Source organism: Elephantulus edwardii, unplaced genomic scaffold (assembly GCF_000299155.1).
Source record: "Elephantulus edwardii isolate Elephantulus edwardi_28Jun2011 unplaced genomic scaffold, EleEdw1.0 scaffold00075, whole genome shotgun sequence".
NCBI lineage: Eukaryota > Metazoa > Chordata > Mammalia > Macroscelidea > Macroscelididae > Elephantulus > Elephantulus edwardii.
The window spans coordinates 6,978,518-6,997,342 of NW_006399825.1; the positions used below are offsets into that span (position 1 = coordinate 6,978,518).

An 18,825-nucleotide genomic window follows, 5' to 3' on the forward strand; every position below is an offset into this window, starting at 1 on the left:
CTTCCAAATCTTTTTATTCTGTTTTATATTATTGCAAAAGGAGTCTTACTCTTAAATTCATGTTCAGATTCTTCATAGCAAGTATACAAAAATGTGATTTATTTTTTATGTTGATCTTATATTCTACAACCTTGCTGAGCTGACATAACTTTTTTAGTGGGTTTCTTAGGAATATATATACTATATAATTATGTATATATAACTGCCATCAAATATAGGGCTACTGAAAAATGAGGGAAATGGAGAAAGAGGGATATAATGACAAAACCTGTGTATAAACTCTGCCTGAATATTGTCTAACCTCATATACTTCATGTAAAAGCAGATTACAGCCAGCTTATCTAAGGATAAAAACTCTAAAATTAAATCTGAGTTGTCACCCGTGAGCTAGAGCTTGTAATTAAAGTCATGGTTTAAAAGACTGTAGCATACTAAATTGTGCTTTTCTTTATGTTGTGTTACTTTTTATCTGGAAAATACACTTCAAAATAATTATGGTACTACAAACCAGAGCTTTCTTTTTTAAAAAACTAGAGGGAAATCTGTTTGTTAGGCACACGAATATGAAGGCAAATAATAACACCTGGAAGGAACCTATCAAGTATACATGACTTACAAAAGAATGATTATCAATTAGAATATGTAATGCCAAAGTGAGAAAATTGGTTTGAAACATACCTGAATTACTTCATAAAGGTGAACCTGAATAGTCCCTAACAAAGCAGGATAACTCTCTTTAGCGTCACACTGCATTAGTTCCAAGTAAATATTATTCCGCGCATCATCTTGACGTCTAGGAACCTCAAGATCAAAATACATATTTTAAAAAGCTAAGTCTGCACTTTGAACTTCAGATAAAACATCTTCAGCAATACATTCATAAATTATATTTTATACATACCTAATAAATAGGTTTTGAATGTCACTAGTTTTATAACCTTGCTACCTCTCAGAGATAGAAACTTTGTACCTGTCCCCTAACAGCAGAAACATTCAGGATTTTGTCTGATGTTACGATAGCTTTCTTAAAATACTCATTGCCTGAATACTGTTTTTAACTTTATACAAAAGTTTACCCTTATTTCTCTACTGAAACTTTATTATTAAAGAATAAACATCCAATATTATTTTCAGCTTCTGGATTTTTTTTATCTTTTGAAAGAACATATAGCATTGCTTCAAGCCAAAATTCTCAACTGCAAGCAGTCTTAAGTAAAACAAACCATTATTTTGCAATCTTCAGAAATCTGTACATTCTTTTGCTAATTAGGAAGAAATATGCCTCCCACTCCAAGATTCTAAGTTTCTAGAATGTCTAGGCCTTTCTATCGTGTCCCTCCCACCATTGTTATATTTGTGGCTCACTTCCCCTAAGAAATGACAAATAAAGGAATTCATTTGTTGTCTTGTGTACTAGCAGAGAGATAAGGGCACAGGCTCAGTTTCCCAGCAATTTAGCATAGAGGTCATTGCAACCAATGTGGCTGCTGAAAAATACAAACGCTGAATAAAATGTTAGGTGTGAAAGTGAGCTCGGCCTTATCGTTTAACTTTTAGCCAAGCAATAGACAGGCCTAAGGGGTGAACAATACCATCAGGGAAGTCTGCAGTCCTTTGGACAATTTACCATGTGAGATCAAAACAGCAACATTGGTCTGGAGAGAAATCACAGATGACAGGAAAAGGTAAGAAGAAGAGGCAATGGAAACAGTAAACAGAGAGAGGAGGTGGGAAGAGTGCTGTTGCACTGTGGGGACTGCGATCAATGTCCTCAGACAAAGGTGTATGACCTGTTGAATGAAAAGTTAATTTGCTTTGTAAACTTTCATTCAAAACAAGAAAATGTTTTAAAAAAGAAAATATGGTCTTATAAAACATAAAAGAATCCATGAACCGATAAGGGGCATCATGTAAAACTCCAAATATTGGCAGAAACTCAGAAAGTTAAGATAGATCTTTTTTAAAAAATTTTTTTATTGTATTATTTTTATGTGTACAGTCAAATTAGACCTAACCCTAACCCCCCCCCCCCTTCTCCAGCAGAGCATCTGGTGGATTTGAACTGCATAGCTCTGGGATTACAGTACAGTGTCTTGCCACTAGGCCACCAGAGCTCCCTAGTTAAGATAGATCTTGAAGTTATACTGACAATGTAGGCAATTTCTAGCCAGTTAACAGACAATAGCAATTTCAAAGCCTTGAGGGGCACAGGAAAGACAAGGCTAAGGTGTGTCCCCAGACCTGCCTCTTATGAAGCAATGAGCCCAGAGGCTCTCTGCCTTTGCAAAGGCTTTGCCTAGGAGAATGGAGAAACATTTCTCTCAGCTCACTGATATAATGCTGTAAAGAAGATTCACATTACTGAACAGAAAAAGGCAGAAAGTCCCAGAGATGTATCAATAAGCAGTCCATGTGGATTTGCAGCCTAAAATCACCTCCAATAGTTGGTATAAAAATCCTCAAGTGCCTAGGATATAGACTACCATGGTACCAAACTGGTAGTGGTCTCAGGGAATTTAGAAGCGAATGCAAATACTTCTTATAGCTAAAATCTTCATTAAGGACTTCAAAAAACACCTCATAAATAAATCATTATCCATAGAAAATAAGCTCACAGCCACAATTTCAAATTTCCAGATTGTACCTCTCTAAAAAAAATAAAAATTCACTTTTTCAATTTTCCCTTAATAATCAATATATTCTCATATTGGTAAATATGTCTTTACACAACAAAAATACTAACAAAACAGGTACTACAATTCCTCCAAAATTACATATATGTGTTCATGTATACATATAGCTTGTTGAGGGCTGTGTACCATCGAGTCAAAACTGCCCCATAGCTGAACTCCAGTGGGTTTTCAGAGGCAGTCAGCATTGGAGGAGACTGTCCGTCCTTCTGTGGAGCAGCTGGCAGATTTGAACTGTGCACCTTCAGGACTGCTGTGCAGAGTCTTACCACCAGGCCACCACAGCTCCCTTACATATAACTATGTTTATATATAAAACAAACCAGACCCACTGACATGAAGTATATTCTAATACATAAAAACCCTCCATAGACAGAGGCTATAAATCATTATGGGAAAATACTGCCCACTTTTCTCCCTCTGAATAGTTAGTGGATTTCAAAGGCTGACCTTTTAGTTAGCAGCCTGACCTGACGTTCACTACGCCACCAGGTATCGGTACATATTTTTATAGGAGGCACTCTGGTGGCCTAAGGGATAGAGAGCTGCACCGCTATCTATCCCAAAGGCCATTCCTCTCTGGTGGTTCAAATCCACAAATTGCTTTATAAGAGAAAGATGGGCAATCTCCTCCCCTGACACTGACAGCCTTGGTTACCCTGGTGGAGGGTCAGCTGTGAGCAGGTAGAGTATATGAAACTACATATAAAAAGAAGAGAACTGTAAACATTACCTGTACAGAAAAGCATTTCATTTCATCAAAGTTAATGATGGTTATTCCTCTGTTTTCATCTAGGAAGCTACACATTTTTGTAGATTTCACAACATTGTTGATAGTGATGCGAACAAACAAACTACTGTAATATAGTTTTACAGTCACTAAAAACAGAACAATATTTAGGAAGCAAGTTCCAATGTAACTGAGTAATAATACACTTTAAACTAAGCCACATTTTGTCGAAAGCCAAGATCAATCAAACAGCTACAGTATGTACAGAAGCCAACTGTAAAGATCAATAAATAATGAGGGGGAAAACACCCAGCCTATTTTTCAAGAGTATTTTTGTCCAGCACTGGTAAGCACAATATGCACAGGAAAAGAAAATTATTCTCCTTGAGATAATTTCTTATAGTGCTTTCCTCTACTGTAATTCCTTTGAAAAATTCTGTAAATACTAACTTTAAAGGCAACCAAACTTTTGTAACATATAATTGAAATGACTTCTCTATAGAAATTTTAAAAAGCAAAAGTTGTCACTTAAGAATACTTTCAATATTAGGACAACAGAAATATAAAGGAAAGTGTTCCACACTAGAATTCAGTTCACTCTATACTTCATTTATGCTGTTCTGCTCTGTTTTGCTATTTTTCCAAGTTCAAAATTATCATCAGTGAATCTCTTGATATGAAACTCCCTAACAGATCTATTTTCAGAAGGAAAATATACCCAAGAATCTCCAACAAAACTAGTTTTACACCATTATAAAAATCTAATAAGCTTTCCTTTTCTTTAAAGGCACCAGTATACAATAAATCCTTTCTTAAAATGTCTAAAGGATGCACGGTTATTGCTTATAAATAAATTAAAATCATCATCCAAAGGCTACAGTCTTTAACTTACATGATCACTGAGGTGGACTGCAGAAGGCTAGCAATCATGTGTCACTCACTCTCCACATAAGAAAACGGAGTTTATTTCCCCTCCTCCTTGAAGCTGGCCTTTCCCTTGTGACCACTTGAATCAGCAAAATGCAGTGACAAGAACCAAGAGTAAGATGAAGTAAAAGAGGAAACATACCTAGGGTGTAAAATCTGAGGATGTGTCAAAAACTTCAGTTACCAAGACATAAAATATTTTTCTCACACAAAAATTAAAATACCAAAATGCCAAATAACTATTAAAATCCCTAGGACTACATGTAGAGAGAAAGAACCAATCATTCTAGCATCCTACTTAAGTCTATCCTTCTAGGCACCCAGCCAAAGCACCCAACACTTGGCATGTTAGATATTCCAGCCCAGCTGAACTTCCAGCTGATGACAGTTCCCGTTGGGATCATGTGATATCATGGGAACAAAAGTACTACTGAGGTAATGCATCGATTGTGATTGCTAGGAAAACAGTGTTTTAATTCAGTATGCTTTGGACTGGGTTATGATCTAGCAATAGCTAAATGGAAATAGTAACCATGCTATGGTTCTTAAGTCAAAGAAAGGATACTCTTAGGTGTAAAATATCTGCAGCTCTTTATGTGGATAGCCAGGCAACCAGTCTAAAACAAAAACAAAACAAAAACAACCATAGTGAATATATAAAAAAATTAACTTATTTTCCATCATACTATACACAGAGCTATGTTTCAAAAAATAAAATCCTATTTTTTATTGGCCTTTGTCACAATTTTTTTTCTCATTAGAAATATTAAAAAAAATCTAGTTAATGAAAAGCATTAGAAAACAGGGATGAAAGATGAAAAATAGAGTTTGTTCAAAGTACACCTAAAATCAATAATACAAAGAAGAATCCTGCGGCTAGTTGATTCAAATTGCCTGCCTTTGGGCTGGCAGTGAAACTTCTTACCCACTAGGCCACCAGATCTCCCTGTTTTACTTAAGGACTGATTAAATGTAGTGTTTCAGAAAGGTTCTTTTATCCAAGAACCTAAAATAACTTTATTCACAGATAAGTTATTGAACTGTAATATGCCACAGATTATCAAATACTTTTATCTTTTAGGAGATGTTTATAAATGTTAAAAAAATTTATTTGTGTCAAATCACAGAAGGAAATAAAATAAGCAAAGTAAACTTTGACTTATGTCTATCACAGAATCAAATATAAATTTAACGCAGAACAAACAAATGCTACTATGAAGTGCTAGTCATATATATAGCCATGCTTTTTAAAAAAAATTATTTTATATTGGTTTGCTTACAAGGTTCATATACATTGCACATTACCCTATACTTCATTCACATTCATTGTTTCATATAGTCATTGCCTTTCACTATGTTTTGTAAAATTAATCAACACTGAACTATGTCCCCCCATTACCCTGTCTTTCCAGATCCCTGCTTCACCACCAAATTGTGGGACCCTCTGATTATCCTCCTCTGCCCATCCTCACCCCTTTTCTCCCACCCTTCCTGACTTAGATCCTCACACATGTTTTTTAGTTATCTTTCTAGTTCTACAACAATGGTCTTATGCAGTGTTTGTCCTTATGAGACTGAGTTAGTTCACTCAGCATGATGTTCTCCAGTTTCTCCAAAGTTACGAAGTAATTTCCTAAATCCTTGCTTCTGAGCCATGATTAATTTTTAAAACAAAGTATAAAGGATGCAGAGAGAATGGAAAGTTACTGATTAATTGGTACAGAATTTCTGTGTGGGTTGTAAAGTTTTGAGTAAATATGGTGTTGGTTGCACAAAAATAGAAAGAAGTCAAAATAGTAGCAATATTCTACCAAACATTTTAAAATAGTTGATAGCACACTAGTATTTTCTAGTGTTATGTAATTAATTTTAGTGAATTTATTTGAAAAGCATGTTAGTGAAAAATGAAAAAAAATGAGGCTAACATTCAATATTTAGTTAAAGACCACTGTATCAGAATACTAGAACTCTAAAGAAGAAAATATGTTCTATTTCTAAGAGAACTATAGGTGTTAACTGTTTTATTTAAGGAACAGTTCTGAATTTTTGTTCTAAGGAGGTAGTACAAATTACTGAAATGAAATAAAACTTGAAATGGTATTGCCATAGGTGATTCTATGAGTCACTGTTGTTGTTATGTGCCGTCGAGTCGTTTGTGACTCACAGCAACCCTTTGTACAACAGCCCTAAACCATGCTCTATCCTGTGCCAATCTCATTGCCTCTGACAAACCCATCCCGAGTACCCCAGTCACTGAATCAATCCACCTCATAGAAGGTCTTCCCCTCCTGCGCTGTCCCTCCACTCTACCCAGCATGATGACCCTCTCTAAAGACCTGTCTCTCCTTACAACATGTCCAAAGTATGTCAGACGAAGCCCCAGAATCCTTGCCTCCAAGAAGCAGCCTGGTTTAATCCTCTCTACGATGAATCTGTTTGTTTTCTTGGCAGTCCATTCAATACTCTTCTCCAGCACAACAGCTCAAAGGCGTCAATTCTCCTTCTATCCTTCCTAGTCATTGTCCAACTCTCTGATGCATAACAAGTGATTGCAAAAACCATGGCTTGTATCAGGCGCACCTTAGTCTCCAGAGAGACACTGTTGCTCTTCAGTATTTTGGAGAGGTCCCTAACCGCAGACTTTCCCATCGCAATACATTTTTTTATTTCCTGGCTACTGGTGCCAAGAGTGTTGACCGTGGAGCCGAGCAAACTAAAGCTGTGAACAATCTCAATCTCTTCGCCACCCATCCTGATGCTACCGATTGGTCCAGTGGTGAGAATTTTTGTCTTCTTGACATTGAGCCTCAGTCCATATTGAAGGCTGCAGTATCAATTCACATTTTTACATTAAATACTTGCTTCAGGTCCACCTATCAAGTGTCTCAGCCTGAAGCCGTGGACAACTCTTCCAACTTTTCTTACGTTCAATAGCTGTTTATGTTTTTAAATTATGCACGTATATACAAAAGATAATATCTTTCTATTCAATAAAGGAAAATATTTACTATTCAAAAACTATGTAAATGGCCATTCATAGTCTGCAGATAACAAATGCTGTCATATTTTGAGATTACCTCCTCTATGACCCAAAGCATCGAGTGCTTGAAGTCTTCTTTCCTTTAGCAAACAAGGTTTTCTCATCTGCATATCACAGGTTGTTAATGGGTCCGCTTCCAATCCTGATGCTACCTTCTTCATATAGTCCAGCTTTTCAGATTATTTTACTGAGCACATGGATAAATTATGACTGATGACAGATGTTTACTGTAGAAGTATTTTATGTCTTCAACTTTAAGGCAGTTTCTATCACACTTTTTTCTAAAAATACTATGACTATGAGAAATAAAAGTACATTGTCAGGTAATCAACATTGCCTATACATGTACACACCAGGCAAGTCCTTAAAAAATATTACAGAATTTTCAAAGAGAAATACTGTCACTAAATTATACCTTATGAGGTAGTATGTCCAGATACTACATAAGCACAATAAAGCGTTTGGGGATTCCTGTTTTTTGCAATATTACTGATCAATAATTGTTATCCACACAGTTGAATGCATTTGTATAGTCATTAAGACACAATCACTATAGTACTATAAACTAACAGCTGAATGGTAGATAAAGTTCATGAGGAAATGCTTCACACAGTCACAGAGACTCAGAAACTCAACAGACAATTGTTATGAGCCACAATTTGCTCTATGGTCGTGAATGAGTGAGACCAGGAGAACATAGTTATGAGGACAGAAAGCAAAAATGAAACAAATGGGTAATTGAGAGTAATAACGAGTCCTATTACTCTCATATGTACCCTTTAAGTCCCACAACGATGAATCTTGGCTTTGTTATAAATAATATTATATATTAATCGGTTGCTGGTACATAGCATGCATATGTTGCTGTTGTGTTGTTGAATTCTGTTGAGTCAGAACAATAGCTGACCCTCTGGTGGGTTTTCAGAGGCAGTTAATCGTACAGGAAGAGATAGCCCAGGCTTCTCTCCCATGGAACAGCTGGTGGATTTGTACCCTGTGTCTTCAGGATTGCTGCTAAGGTTTTTAACAATAGGCCACCAGAACTCTCCGAAAATGTGTAGCCTCCTAAAGGACACTGCTTCAAACCTACAAGGTATCCCCACCCAGCTGACACTGTAATATGTCTTTAGAAGGCCATTTCAAGGGGAACTCTGGTGGCCTAGTGGCAAGAAGCTGCAACTACAATCCCAGAGGTGCACGGTTCGAATCTACCAGATGCTCTGCCGGGGAAGGAGGGACAATCTCCTCCTGTACCAGTCAGATCTCATTTGATGGTACACGCACACAAAAATAATAAAATAAAAAATAAAAAAGAAGGCCATTTCATCATGCTACTAAACTGGTTGCTTCAGGATGATGGTGAACATGGTAAGACCAGTAAGTTCCATATGCATGGGCTCACTGCCATACCTCATTTGCTGTGGATGAGTTCCTTGATCTGATGTGATGTGGTGTGTCTACATGATGGCAGACAACATTCTGTAAATCCATAGATGGTAATTTTGATGATGTGCAGGGAAGGAAAATACATATCCAAAGCAAGTATTTATTCCAGTAAGAACAAAATGCTGCACTCTTCAAGATGGAACTGGTCCAGTACATCAACCTGCCACCAGCTGCTAGCTGATTACTCCAGCAATGGTGCCCCACTGAAGACTCAGTTTTAGGCTCAGCTGCTAGAAGACGTGGACAGTCATCAGTTAAAGTCTGCTGATCCCATACGTAACCTCCTTCCTTGTTATAATGGTCAGTTTGTTCATGAGTCCATTAGGCAATGGAAAGAATACCTGGATAAAAAGTGTGTCACCCTGTCCACTTATCTGTCAACATCCTCTTCCTGCTGCTATCACACTTTGGGGTGCTTTTCCCTAAAACACAAATATCTTCATCTGGCCCATTCAAAGATTTCTGTGCATCTGCACCCCATATCTCTTTGCCACTAACTTTTCAATCATGTTCTTTCCAAGTCCTTGATCATCCAGTCAAATTACTGATCCATTAATATAATTACACAATTGTCCATTTCTCCTTTTAGGTAAAAAACAAAACAAACAAACAAACAAAACCAACCAGGTATACTATTCAAAGTTCTGCCCTGTCCACCAGGGGGGGGTTGCTCTTCATCATGGTCTTTCAGCAATGCCCCAGAAAGTTGCTGCTGGGCTGTCTACTTCTGAATGGTGTCTGCATGTTGCACTGAACCATCTGTAAACCAGTCATGTTTTCTTCTGTCATCTATTCTACCATGAGACCATAGGTGCAGACTGGAACAAGGAAGGTAATGTGATTAGCAGCAGATACCATGGACATTTTGGTCACTTGCCTATGTGACTTTTGTTTTTAGGTCCTGCTCAACTGCAATAATGTACACACTATGCAAGTCTAATATTGTACACACTGTGCAAGTCTGAATTTATCATTCTGGTGGTCAGACAACTCTCAGTTCACAACAAGTAGATCAAGCTGCAATAGTGAATTGGTGACCCACTATTGTCATAGTTGTTATATGCTGTCGAGTTGCCTGTGACTAATAGCGACCCCATGTACAACATCCCTAAGCCCTGCTCTATCCTGTGCCAATCTTATTGTCTCCAACACGCCTATCCCCATTACCAAAGGGACCGAATCAATCCACCTCATCAAGGATCTTCCTCTCTTGTGCTATCCCTCCACCCTCCCAAGCATGATGTCCCTCTCCAAGGACTGGTCCCTCCTTCCAACATGTCCAAAGTATGTCAGACGAAGCTTCAGAATCCTTGCCTCCAAAGAGTAGCCTCAGTAATAAGCTAAATGCTGTCTCAAAAGGAGAGTTGTTCTCTTCAAAAGATGTCAGAGCTTTGCTCCAAAATTCTGTCTGCAACGTGATTCACCAATAAGGACCTCTCAAAGACTCAACCAGCATCTCTATTTACCACTAAGACTTTAACATGTTGCCACAAATGATGGCAAACGTGTTTCTAAGCACAGTCGTCAATTTAAAAAGTGTGCAGCTTAAACACTACTGGATCAGGAAGATCATAAGACCAAGTAGCAGTGTGTGTGTGTGTGTGTGCAATTTAAAAAGTGTGCAGCTTAAACACTACTGGATCAGGAAGATCATAAGACCAAGTAGCAGACTGGCTTGCACAGAAATCTGAGCCTTTGCATACTGTGGGCCCCATTCAAAATTAGCAGCTTTTCCCATTCTCAAAAGCGGGCATAACTGAAATATGACAAGTGAATGGCTTTAACAAACAGTTAAGAGGCTAGAAGTCCACATTCAAAAGCACAAGCTCTAGGGGAAGTCTCTGTTAGCTCTGGGGGAGTGTTTTTCTCCATTCAACAACTTTAGGCCTTGTGTTCCTTAGAAATCTCCATGTTTCGTGCTCTAAATGGTTCAAAGCACAAGGACTCCAGGTATGTTCTGCTCTTGGCTTTTTCTCAGTGGTAACAAATCATCTGCTCTGCTCATTTCTCTCATCTTTTATGTTCTGTAAGATAAATAATGATGCAGGCCACATCTGAGGAAAACTTCCCTTTCATTAGATCACGGTTATGACCTTACTAACCGGGGTGACTTAAGTAAGGGTGATCCATCCCATTCTGATCCTACCTCATTAACATAGAAACAGAATTCAGTCACCTTTTAAATAACCTGATCAGGAAGAGATTGGATTGGATTTACAACACATGACAAAGTGGAAGATAATCACACAATACTGAGAGTCATGGTCTAGCCAAGTTGATACATATTTTAGAGAAATGTAATTCAATCCATGACAAAGGTTTATACTCCAACTCTGATTATAACATAGAGAATGAAGCTTTATTATAATACATCAATAAATGCATTGCTGTTGTTGTTATATGCCACTGAGTCACCTATGACTCACAGAGACCCTATGTACACTAGCTCTGAAATCTGCCCTATCCTGAGCCAGTCGCATTGTTTCCAATAGATCTAATCCCATTTCTCCAGTCACTGAGTTAATCCATCTCATCCAGGGTCTTCCTCTCCTGCTCTATGCTTCTACTCTTCCAAGCATGATGTCCCTCTCCAAGGTCTGGTCCCACCTGGCCACATGCCCAAAGCATGTGAAATGGGGCTTCAAAATCCTTGCCTCCAGGGAACAGCCTGGTTTTATCTTCTCCAGGATTGATCTTTTTGTCCATAGTATGTTCAACACTCTTCTCCAGCATCACAACTCAAAGGCATCGATCCTTCTTCTATGAACTTTAAGTAATTGTTCAGCTCTCAGATGTATAGCAAGTAATTGTGAAGACCATGGCCTGTGTCAGGCACACCTTAGTCTCCAGACTGACAGCATTGCTCTTCAGTATTCTAAGAATACTTCAGTGTTCTAAGGGAGGTCTCTGACAGAAGACTTTCCCACTGCAATTCATCTTCTGATTTCCTGACTATTGGCGCCAAGAGTGTTGATTGTGGAACCAAACAAACTGAAGTTATCAACAACTCAATTTCTTCTTCATTTATCATGAAGCTGCCAATAGGCCCAGTGGTGAGAATCTTTATTTTCTTGATGCTGCACTTCAATCCATATGGAAGACTATAGTGCTTGACCTTCTGCAGCAAATGCTTCATGTCCTCTTCAGTTTCAGCAAGCAAGGTTGTGTCATCTGCATAATGCAGGCTTTTGATGAGTCTTCCTCCAATCCTGATCTCACATTCCTCTTCATAGAGTCCAGCCTCCCAGATGACCTCTACTGCATATAGATTGAAAAGGTATGGAGATAAAATGCATCTTTGACGCACCCCTTTCCTGGTCCTGAACCATGCATGTTTCCCTGTTCTGTTCTGACTATTGCTTCCTGGTCCAAGTATAGTTTTCACAAGAGCACAATCAAGTATTCTGGGATCCTGATTCTTCTCAGGGTTAGCCACAATTTTTTGTGATCCATACAGTCAAATGCCTTTGCATAGTCAATGAAACACAGACATTCCTCTGATACTCTCTGCTTTCAGCCAAGATCCACCTAATGTTGGCTATAATGTGTCTCGTACCATGACCTCTTCTAAACCCGGCTTGCACAGCTTGCTGTTCTCTGCTGCTGTACTGTTCAAGTAATTTCTGGACAGTCTTTAGCAGGATCTTGCGCGTGTGTGATATTAGTCATATCATTAGATAATTTCCACCTAATTTTGTTAAGAATGACATGTGTATGATGATAGTCTTTCTCTCCTTTCCTATAAAATTTGTGTTAAATTTATGATACATCAAGAAAACAGATTCATTTATGTCAGATAATGGTGAAAAAGCTTATTTTTTAATATCTATTAACTATTATTGCAGTGTTCAAAATATTGAAGTAACTGTAAAAGAATGCATTTATTAGATAATTCTAAATGTATTTAGATAATTATGTTCTATACCCTGAAGAACCCAAAATAGAACAATAGATTTTTCTAGTACTCAACCTAAACTTGGAGAAGGTTAAACTAGGCTGCTCCTTGGAGGCAAGGATTCTGAAGCTTTGTCTGACATACTTTGGACATGTTGCAAAGAGGGATCAGTCCTTGGAAAGGGACATCATGCTAGGGAGGGTGGAGGGACAGCACAGTAGGGGAAGACCCTCTATGAGGTGGATTGATTCAGTGACTTGGGTAGTTGAGGTGGGTGTGTCAGAGACAGTGAGATTGGCACAGGACAGAGCAGGGTTTAGGGCTGTTGTATACAGGGTCGCTATGAGTTGCAAGCGACTCAATGTCACATAACAACAACCTAAAGTTGAGTACTAGATTAGGTCCTATCTCTGTGTGTGTGTGTGTGTGTGTGTGTGTGTGTGTGTGTGTGATGAGCACATTTATTTATCTCTCTTTCTCTCTGAGTATATGTATATGCAGTGATTTTTATTTTATAAATAAAAGTAATATATTTTATTATACATTGGTTTCCCTACAAAGTTCACATATATTTTGCTTCACATGATCCTTCATTCACATTGTGTTTCATAAAAGCATTCCCATTCACTGTATTTTATAAAATTAATCAACATTGAACTACGCCCATCATTATCCTGTCTTTCCAGATCCTCACCGGATATTTCCCACTTCCTTTGCGACCCCCACCCCCACCAAATTGTGGATACCAATGATTTCCCCCCTCCCCTCCCATCCTCTGCTCCCAACCTCCTCTCTCAAATCCTCATACACATTTTACTAGTTATCTTTTTATTCCTACAGTAATGGTCTTATGCAATATTTGTTCTTATGAGACTGAGTTTTTAAAAAAATCAGTTATCCAACTGATTTTAATAAAAAGAAAAGAAATATGTTATCAAACTGTAGCTCATAGTTCCTAAATGTGACAATGGATACAATAACTTGAAGAACTCAATAAAAATACTGACACCCAGGATATCCGCTCAGAGATTCTAACTTAGCAGAGATTAGGGAGAAACCAAGGAATAAATATTTTTCAAAAACATTTTCTGGGTAATAGTGATAGAATTTTGGAATTTTTCATATAGAAAACATTCTATGAACCAGGATGTTTTTCCATAATTTTCATAATTATTACAATAACTTTTGGTAGCTTAGTGGTAAGGAATTGCATTACCAACCCAAAGGGTTGTGCTTGAATCCATCAGCTTCTTCATGGGAAAAAGATGAGCACCTCCCTCCCATGCAATTTACTGCCTCAACTCCTGCTAGCAGGTCAGCTATGAGTCAGTTCTGACTTGGTGGTACATACAACAGAATAAACTAAAATTTTCAGAGAGAGAGAGTGGCTGAATCATGAACAATCCATGAAAATATTAAAAGGACCACTTTCTGCACATTCTTTACATTACTAATTATAAACCATTCTTCACATAAGAACAAAAAGGAACATATTTTCAAAATTACTTTAAAAATATTAAAAATATCTTAATAACAAAATAATTTCATCTTTTTTCTTTTCTTTCATTTCTTCCAATTGTCTGAAATGTCTATGACCTTGTTCCATGGATGGTGCAGAACAAGACCTCCAACCATTTCATACTGCTCTTGTATCATTATTTTTAATAATTAAAAAAATCATTTTAAAATAAAAAGACCTTTATATAGGAAAAAAATCATCTTAACTGGGTTAGTATAAGTTAAAAATCCAAAATAAAATAAATTTTAAAAAACTAATCTGTTTATATTTCCGTGAGGGTTAATCAATCTTACCACATCCCCAAATGGTACCAAATTTGGCACTGCTGCCTCCGGTACTTCCAGTTTTTTATCCTCAGATCTTTTAAAAGCAGATTTCAGCATCTACAATGTAAATAAATAAATTATGACTTTGGGAGGAAAAGAACATAACTAGATTAATACAGTTCACAAATATTTTATGAGCAGCTAGAAAATATAAAGCACAGCAGTAGTATGAATTTTTTTAAAAAATTCTTATATCCAGTAAATTTACAAATAAGTTAGCAGAGAAAACAAAAATATATACTATGAAATATAAAATCATTAGGGGACCCGTGATAGTAAAGTAAACAATAGTATGGACAATAAGTTCTCCAGTTAATACAGAGAATGACCACAGAGTGGGATGTTGTTGTTGACTACCTTCAAGTAGAGCTCGACTCATAGAGACCCTATGAACAAAAGGCCTGAAGCCCCTCTACAACTATCCACATTTATACTTTTAATAATTTTAAATGGCACTTAAGCTAGAAGAAAAATATAGAACAGACTCAAATTTAAAAAAAAAAAACACACACACAAAACCAGTCTAAATCTACTGGACCACTAGAGATTAGCAGATTCCTTGAGACCATTAATTTAAGATACTCTTTAAACTTGGAGGTGAAGTTATTTCTGCAGGTCACATTTCAGTCAAATAATTTTTAAGATAAACAATATTGCCTGTGAGTAATGTGCTTCTTTAAACAATTAACTATATGAAAACGAAGGATCAATAGCTCCCCAAAACAAAAATTATAATATGAGGGGAGTAGTGGAAGGTGGTGAAACTAGCTAGATTAATGGAAACAGAACACAAAACAGAATGGAAATGAGAATTTCAACATATTTTTTAAAAATATAACCAATGTCATGGAACAATGTACATAAGATTTGCTGTGTGAAATTTCATCTAAAGAAAATTTCTTTTTAAAAGGAAGTTTATAAGAGTTTCAATTGGCCTTTGTTTAGAAGTCACCAAATATCACCAGTAAATAAATAAATAAATAAATAAATAAAACCTAACAACAAAAAGTACAGACAATCTATCTCTGTATCATTACCAGGAGATACTATAAGATACAAAATTCCCAGAAGCGAGGGAATAAAAAACACATTTCAACAGAGACGTTCAGGGTCCTGTCACCATCACCACTACAATCGTAAGGGAACAGAGACAGGGGAAAATGCTAGGAGACTACAGAGAACATGGGAGAGCAATACAAAATGTCCAACTCTTGGTTTCTTAGGAAACAGTGCAAGTAGGCGCCTTGAAGAAATGGAAATTTATTTTCTTGCATTTTTAGAGGTTAGATTTCTGAATTCAGGACACCAGTCCCAGGGAAAGAGAATTCTGGTGGAAATTCTCATTTTAGGTTCTGTAGTCTCACTTTTCCTCAGTTCCTTGACAATTCCCAGGAGATATTTATTTTTCCCTTGTTTGTGCTTGGTTTTTCTTTGGCCCTCTCTGTACAGCTCTTTATATCGCTCAGAAGAGATTAGCTTTAGTATATGTCCTACAGTGAGATGATATAATTGGTGTAACAGGAAGGGCCTATTCCCAAGTGGGATTATATCCACAGGAACAGGAGTTAGGATTCCAACACACTGAGGAACAGAGGGAGGGAAATTAAACCCACTACAAGCACTGAGTATAAAAAGAATAAAGTAAACCCTTTTCATAAAAAGGGTTATTTTTTTTTCCTCTTTTTACAAGGAACAGTGCTTCTCTGAGGCCACTACTTCTGACTCTCTCACTTTCAAGCAACAACCTGCATTATGCAAATGATACAACCTTGCTAGCCAAAGCTGAGGAGGATCTGAAGCATTTGTTGCAGAAGGTCAAGGACTGACGTCTTGAATATGGATTGACACTCAACATTAAGAAGACAAAGATTCTCACAACTAGCCCAACTTGCAGCACCATGACAGATGGAGAAGAGATTGAGATTGTTAATTATTTCAGCTTTTTCAGTTCTACAACCAAAACTTTTGGTACCAACAGTCAGGAAATCAAAAGATTAATTGCATCAGGGACCTCTATGTCAGTTTATTGACTAAGGTGTGCCTGGTCTAGGTCATGGTCTTCTCAATTACTTGCTACACATCAGAGAGCTGGACAATGACTATGGATGACAGGAGAAGAATCAATGCCTTTGAGTTGTGGTGCTGAAAAAGAGTACTGAACATACCATGGACTGCCAAGAGAACAAACAGGTCTGTCTTGGAGAAGGTGAAACCAAGCTTCTCCTTGGAGGCAAGGATATTGAAGCTCCCTGTGGCATACTTTGGGTATGTTGCCAGGAGGGATCAATCCTTGGAAGAGAACATCAAGCTTGGAAGGATGAAGGGACAGGATAAGACTGAAAGATGCTGGAGGAGATGGACTGACACAGTAACTGGGGTAATGAGAGTAGGTGTGTCAGAGACAGTGAGATTGGCTCAAGATAGACAGACCAGGGTTCAGAACTATTGTACATAGGGTCACTGTGAGCTGCAGGCAACTTGACAGCACATAACAACAATGACATACATATATATATATATATATAAACAGTGACAGGAAAGTCTAAGAAAATTAAAGATGCTAGACTGTATATTCCTCACAGGAATCAGATTGATTACATCTACGGAAATAGTCTATGCAGAAGCTCAGTAGCAGCAGTCAAAACAAGACTAGGGGCTAAGTACGGAAGAGATCATAAATTACTTACATGAGCAAATTCAAGGTGAAGTTAAAGAAAATGAAAACACTTCCACAAGAACCAAAATACAAACTGAGTCTATCCCAACTGAATTAAAAAAAAAAAAAAATCTCAAGGGCAGATTTGATGCATTGAGCACTAATAACAGAAAGCCAGTGGAGTTGTTGGATAACATTAAGCACATCATCCATGAAAAAAGCAAAGAGCATTTCCAAGACCAGAAAGAAGGAAAAAACCAAACTGGATGTCAGAAGAGACTCTAAAACTTGTGCTAGAACATAGAGATGTCAAAACAAAGGGAAGAAATCCTGAAGAGAGCTGCACAGAAGATTCTGAAGGGCAGCTCAAGAAGACAAAACAAAGTATTATTATGCAATGTACAAAGAGCCAGAGTTAGATAACTAAAAGGGATGAGCACATATTTCTCAAGCTCAAATAACAGAAGAACAAACTGAAGCTTTGGGTTGCAATACTGAGGGATTCTATAGACGAAGTCTTGAATGATGAAGGAAGCATCAAAAGAAAATGAAAGGAATAAACAGAATCACTATACATATATTAAAAAAAAGGTAGGCACAGAACCATTTCAGGAAGCAGCATCCAATCAAGAATCAATGGTTAAATAGACAGTATCCATGGTAATGAAGGAAGATGTATAAGCAACAGAGAAGGCATGGGGGGAAGTGCCCCAGGAATTGATGGAATATCAATTAATGTTTCAACAAACAGATGCAGTATTTGTCCTTATAAGACAAAGTTAGCATACTCAGCATAATGCTCTTTAGCCTTTTCTATGTAGTATTTTTAGAAATTGTAGCTACTGAGTGCTGCATAGTATTCCATCATGTAAAAGGAGAGGAAAGGGGGCCTGTGGGTGAGAAGGGGAGAAATCCTGGAGTCATAGAATGTGATGGGCAGAGGGAAGAGGTGAAGGAATTAGGAAAGATCCAGTGGGGGCCTGAAAAGCTGAGGTATAAGAGTAGGCAAAGAGCAATGGTGATTAATTAATAAAACACAATGTATGGCAATTATCATATGAAACAATGTGAATGAAGGAATGTGTGAAGCACAATGTACATGAATTAAATATAATTTAAATACAATGTATACAAACTTTGTATGCAAACCAATATAAAGTTTAAAAAAAGACATTTCAAAAAAATTCCAAACAATGTAATATGCAGCCCTCAGCATGCTCACTAACCTATGCCAAGAAATTTAGAAGACAGCCACCACCTGGTCAACCTACTGGAAGAGGTTTGTATTTGTTCCAATTTCCAAGACAGGTATCCAAAAGAACATAGAAATTATTAATAATATCATTAATGATACAAAAACTCTATACCCAAGCATATCTTCAGGGAGTTCTTGTGGCCTAGTGGGTTGTGCATCCAACTGAAAGGAGAATAATTAACACACTTTATAGTCACTGTGCCAAACCACCTCACTGAGCAGAATAAATAACAAACTATATGCCAGGAAATGAAAAGGCGCATTGCCATGGGAAAGTCTGCTGTTAGGGACCTCTCCAAAGTACTGAAGAGCAATGGTGTCTCTCTGGAGACTAAGGTGCG

General features: G+C 37.4%; 1 protein-coding gene across 1 annotated transcript in view; it reads right to left on the reverse strand.

The window, feature by feature from the left end:
* LOC102861346 overlaps nucleotides 1-18,825 on the reverse strand; it is a 119,467-nt gene that overhangs the window by 88,684 nt on the left and 11,958 nt on the right. Inside the window, exons 2-5 of the mRNA XM_006889147.1 lie at nucleotides 14,541-14,630; nucleotides 4,913-4,964; nucleotides 3,424-3,569; nucleotides 679-801 (exon numbers count right to left, since the gene is read on the reverse strand). Coding sequence (XP_006889209.1) covers nucleotides 679-801; nucleotides 3,424-3,569; nucleotides 4,913-4,964; nucleotides 14,541-14,630 — 411 coding nt within the window. The remainder of the gene's footprint in view (nucleotides 1-678; nucleotides 802-3,423; nucleotides 3,570-4,912; nucleotides 4,965-14,540; nucleotides 14,631-18,825) is intronic.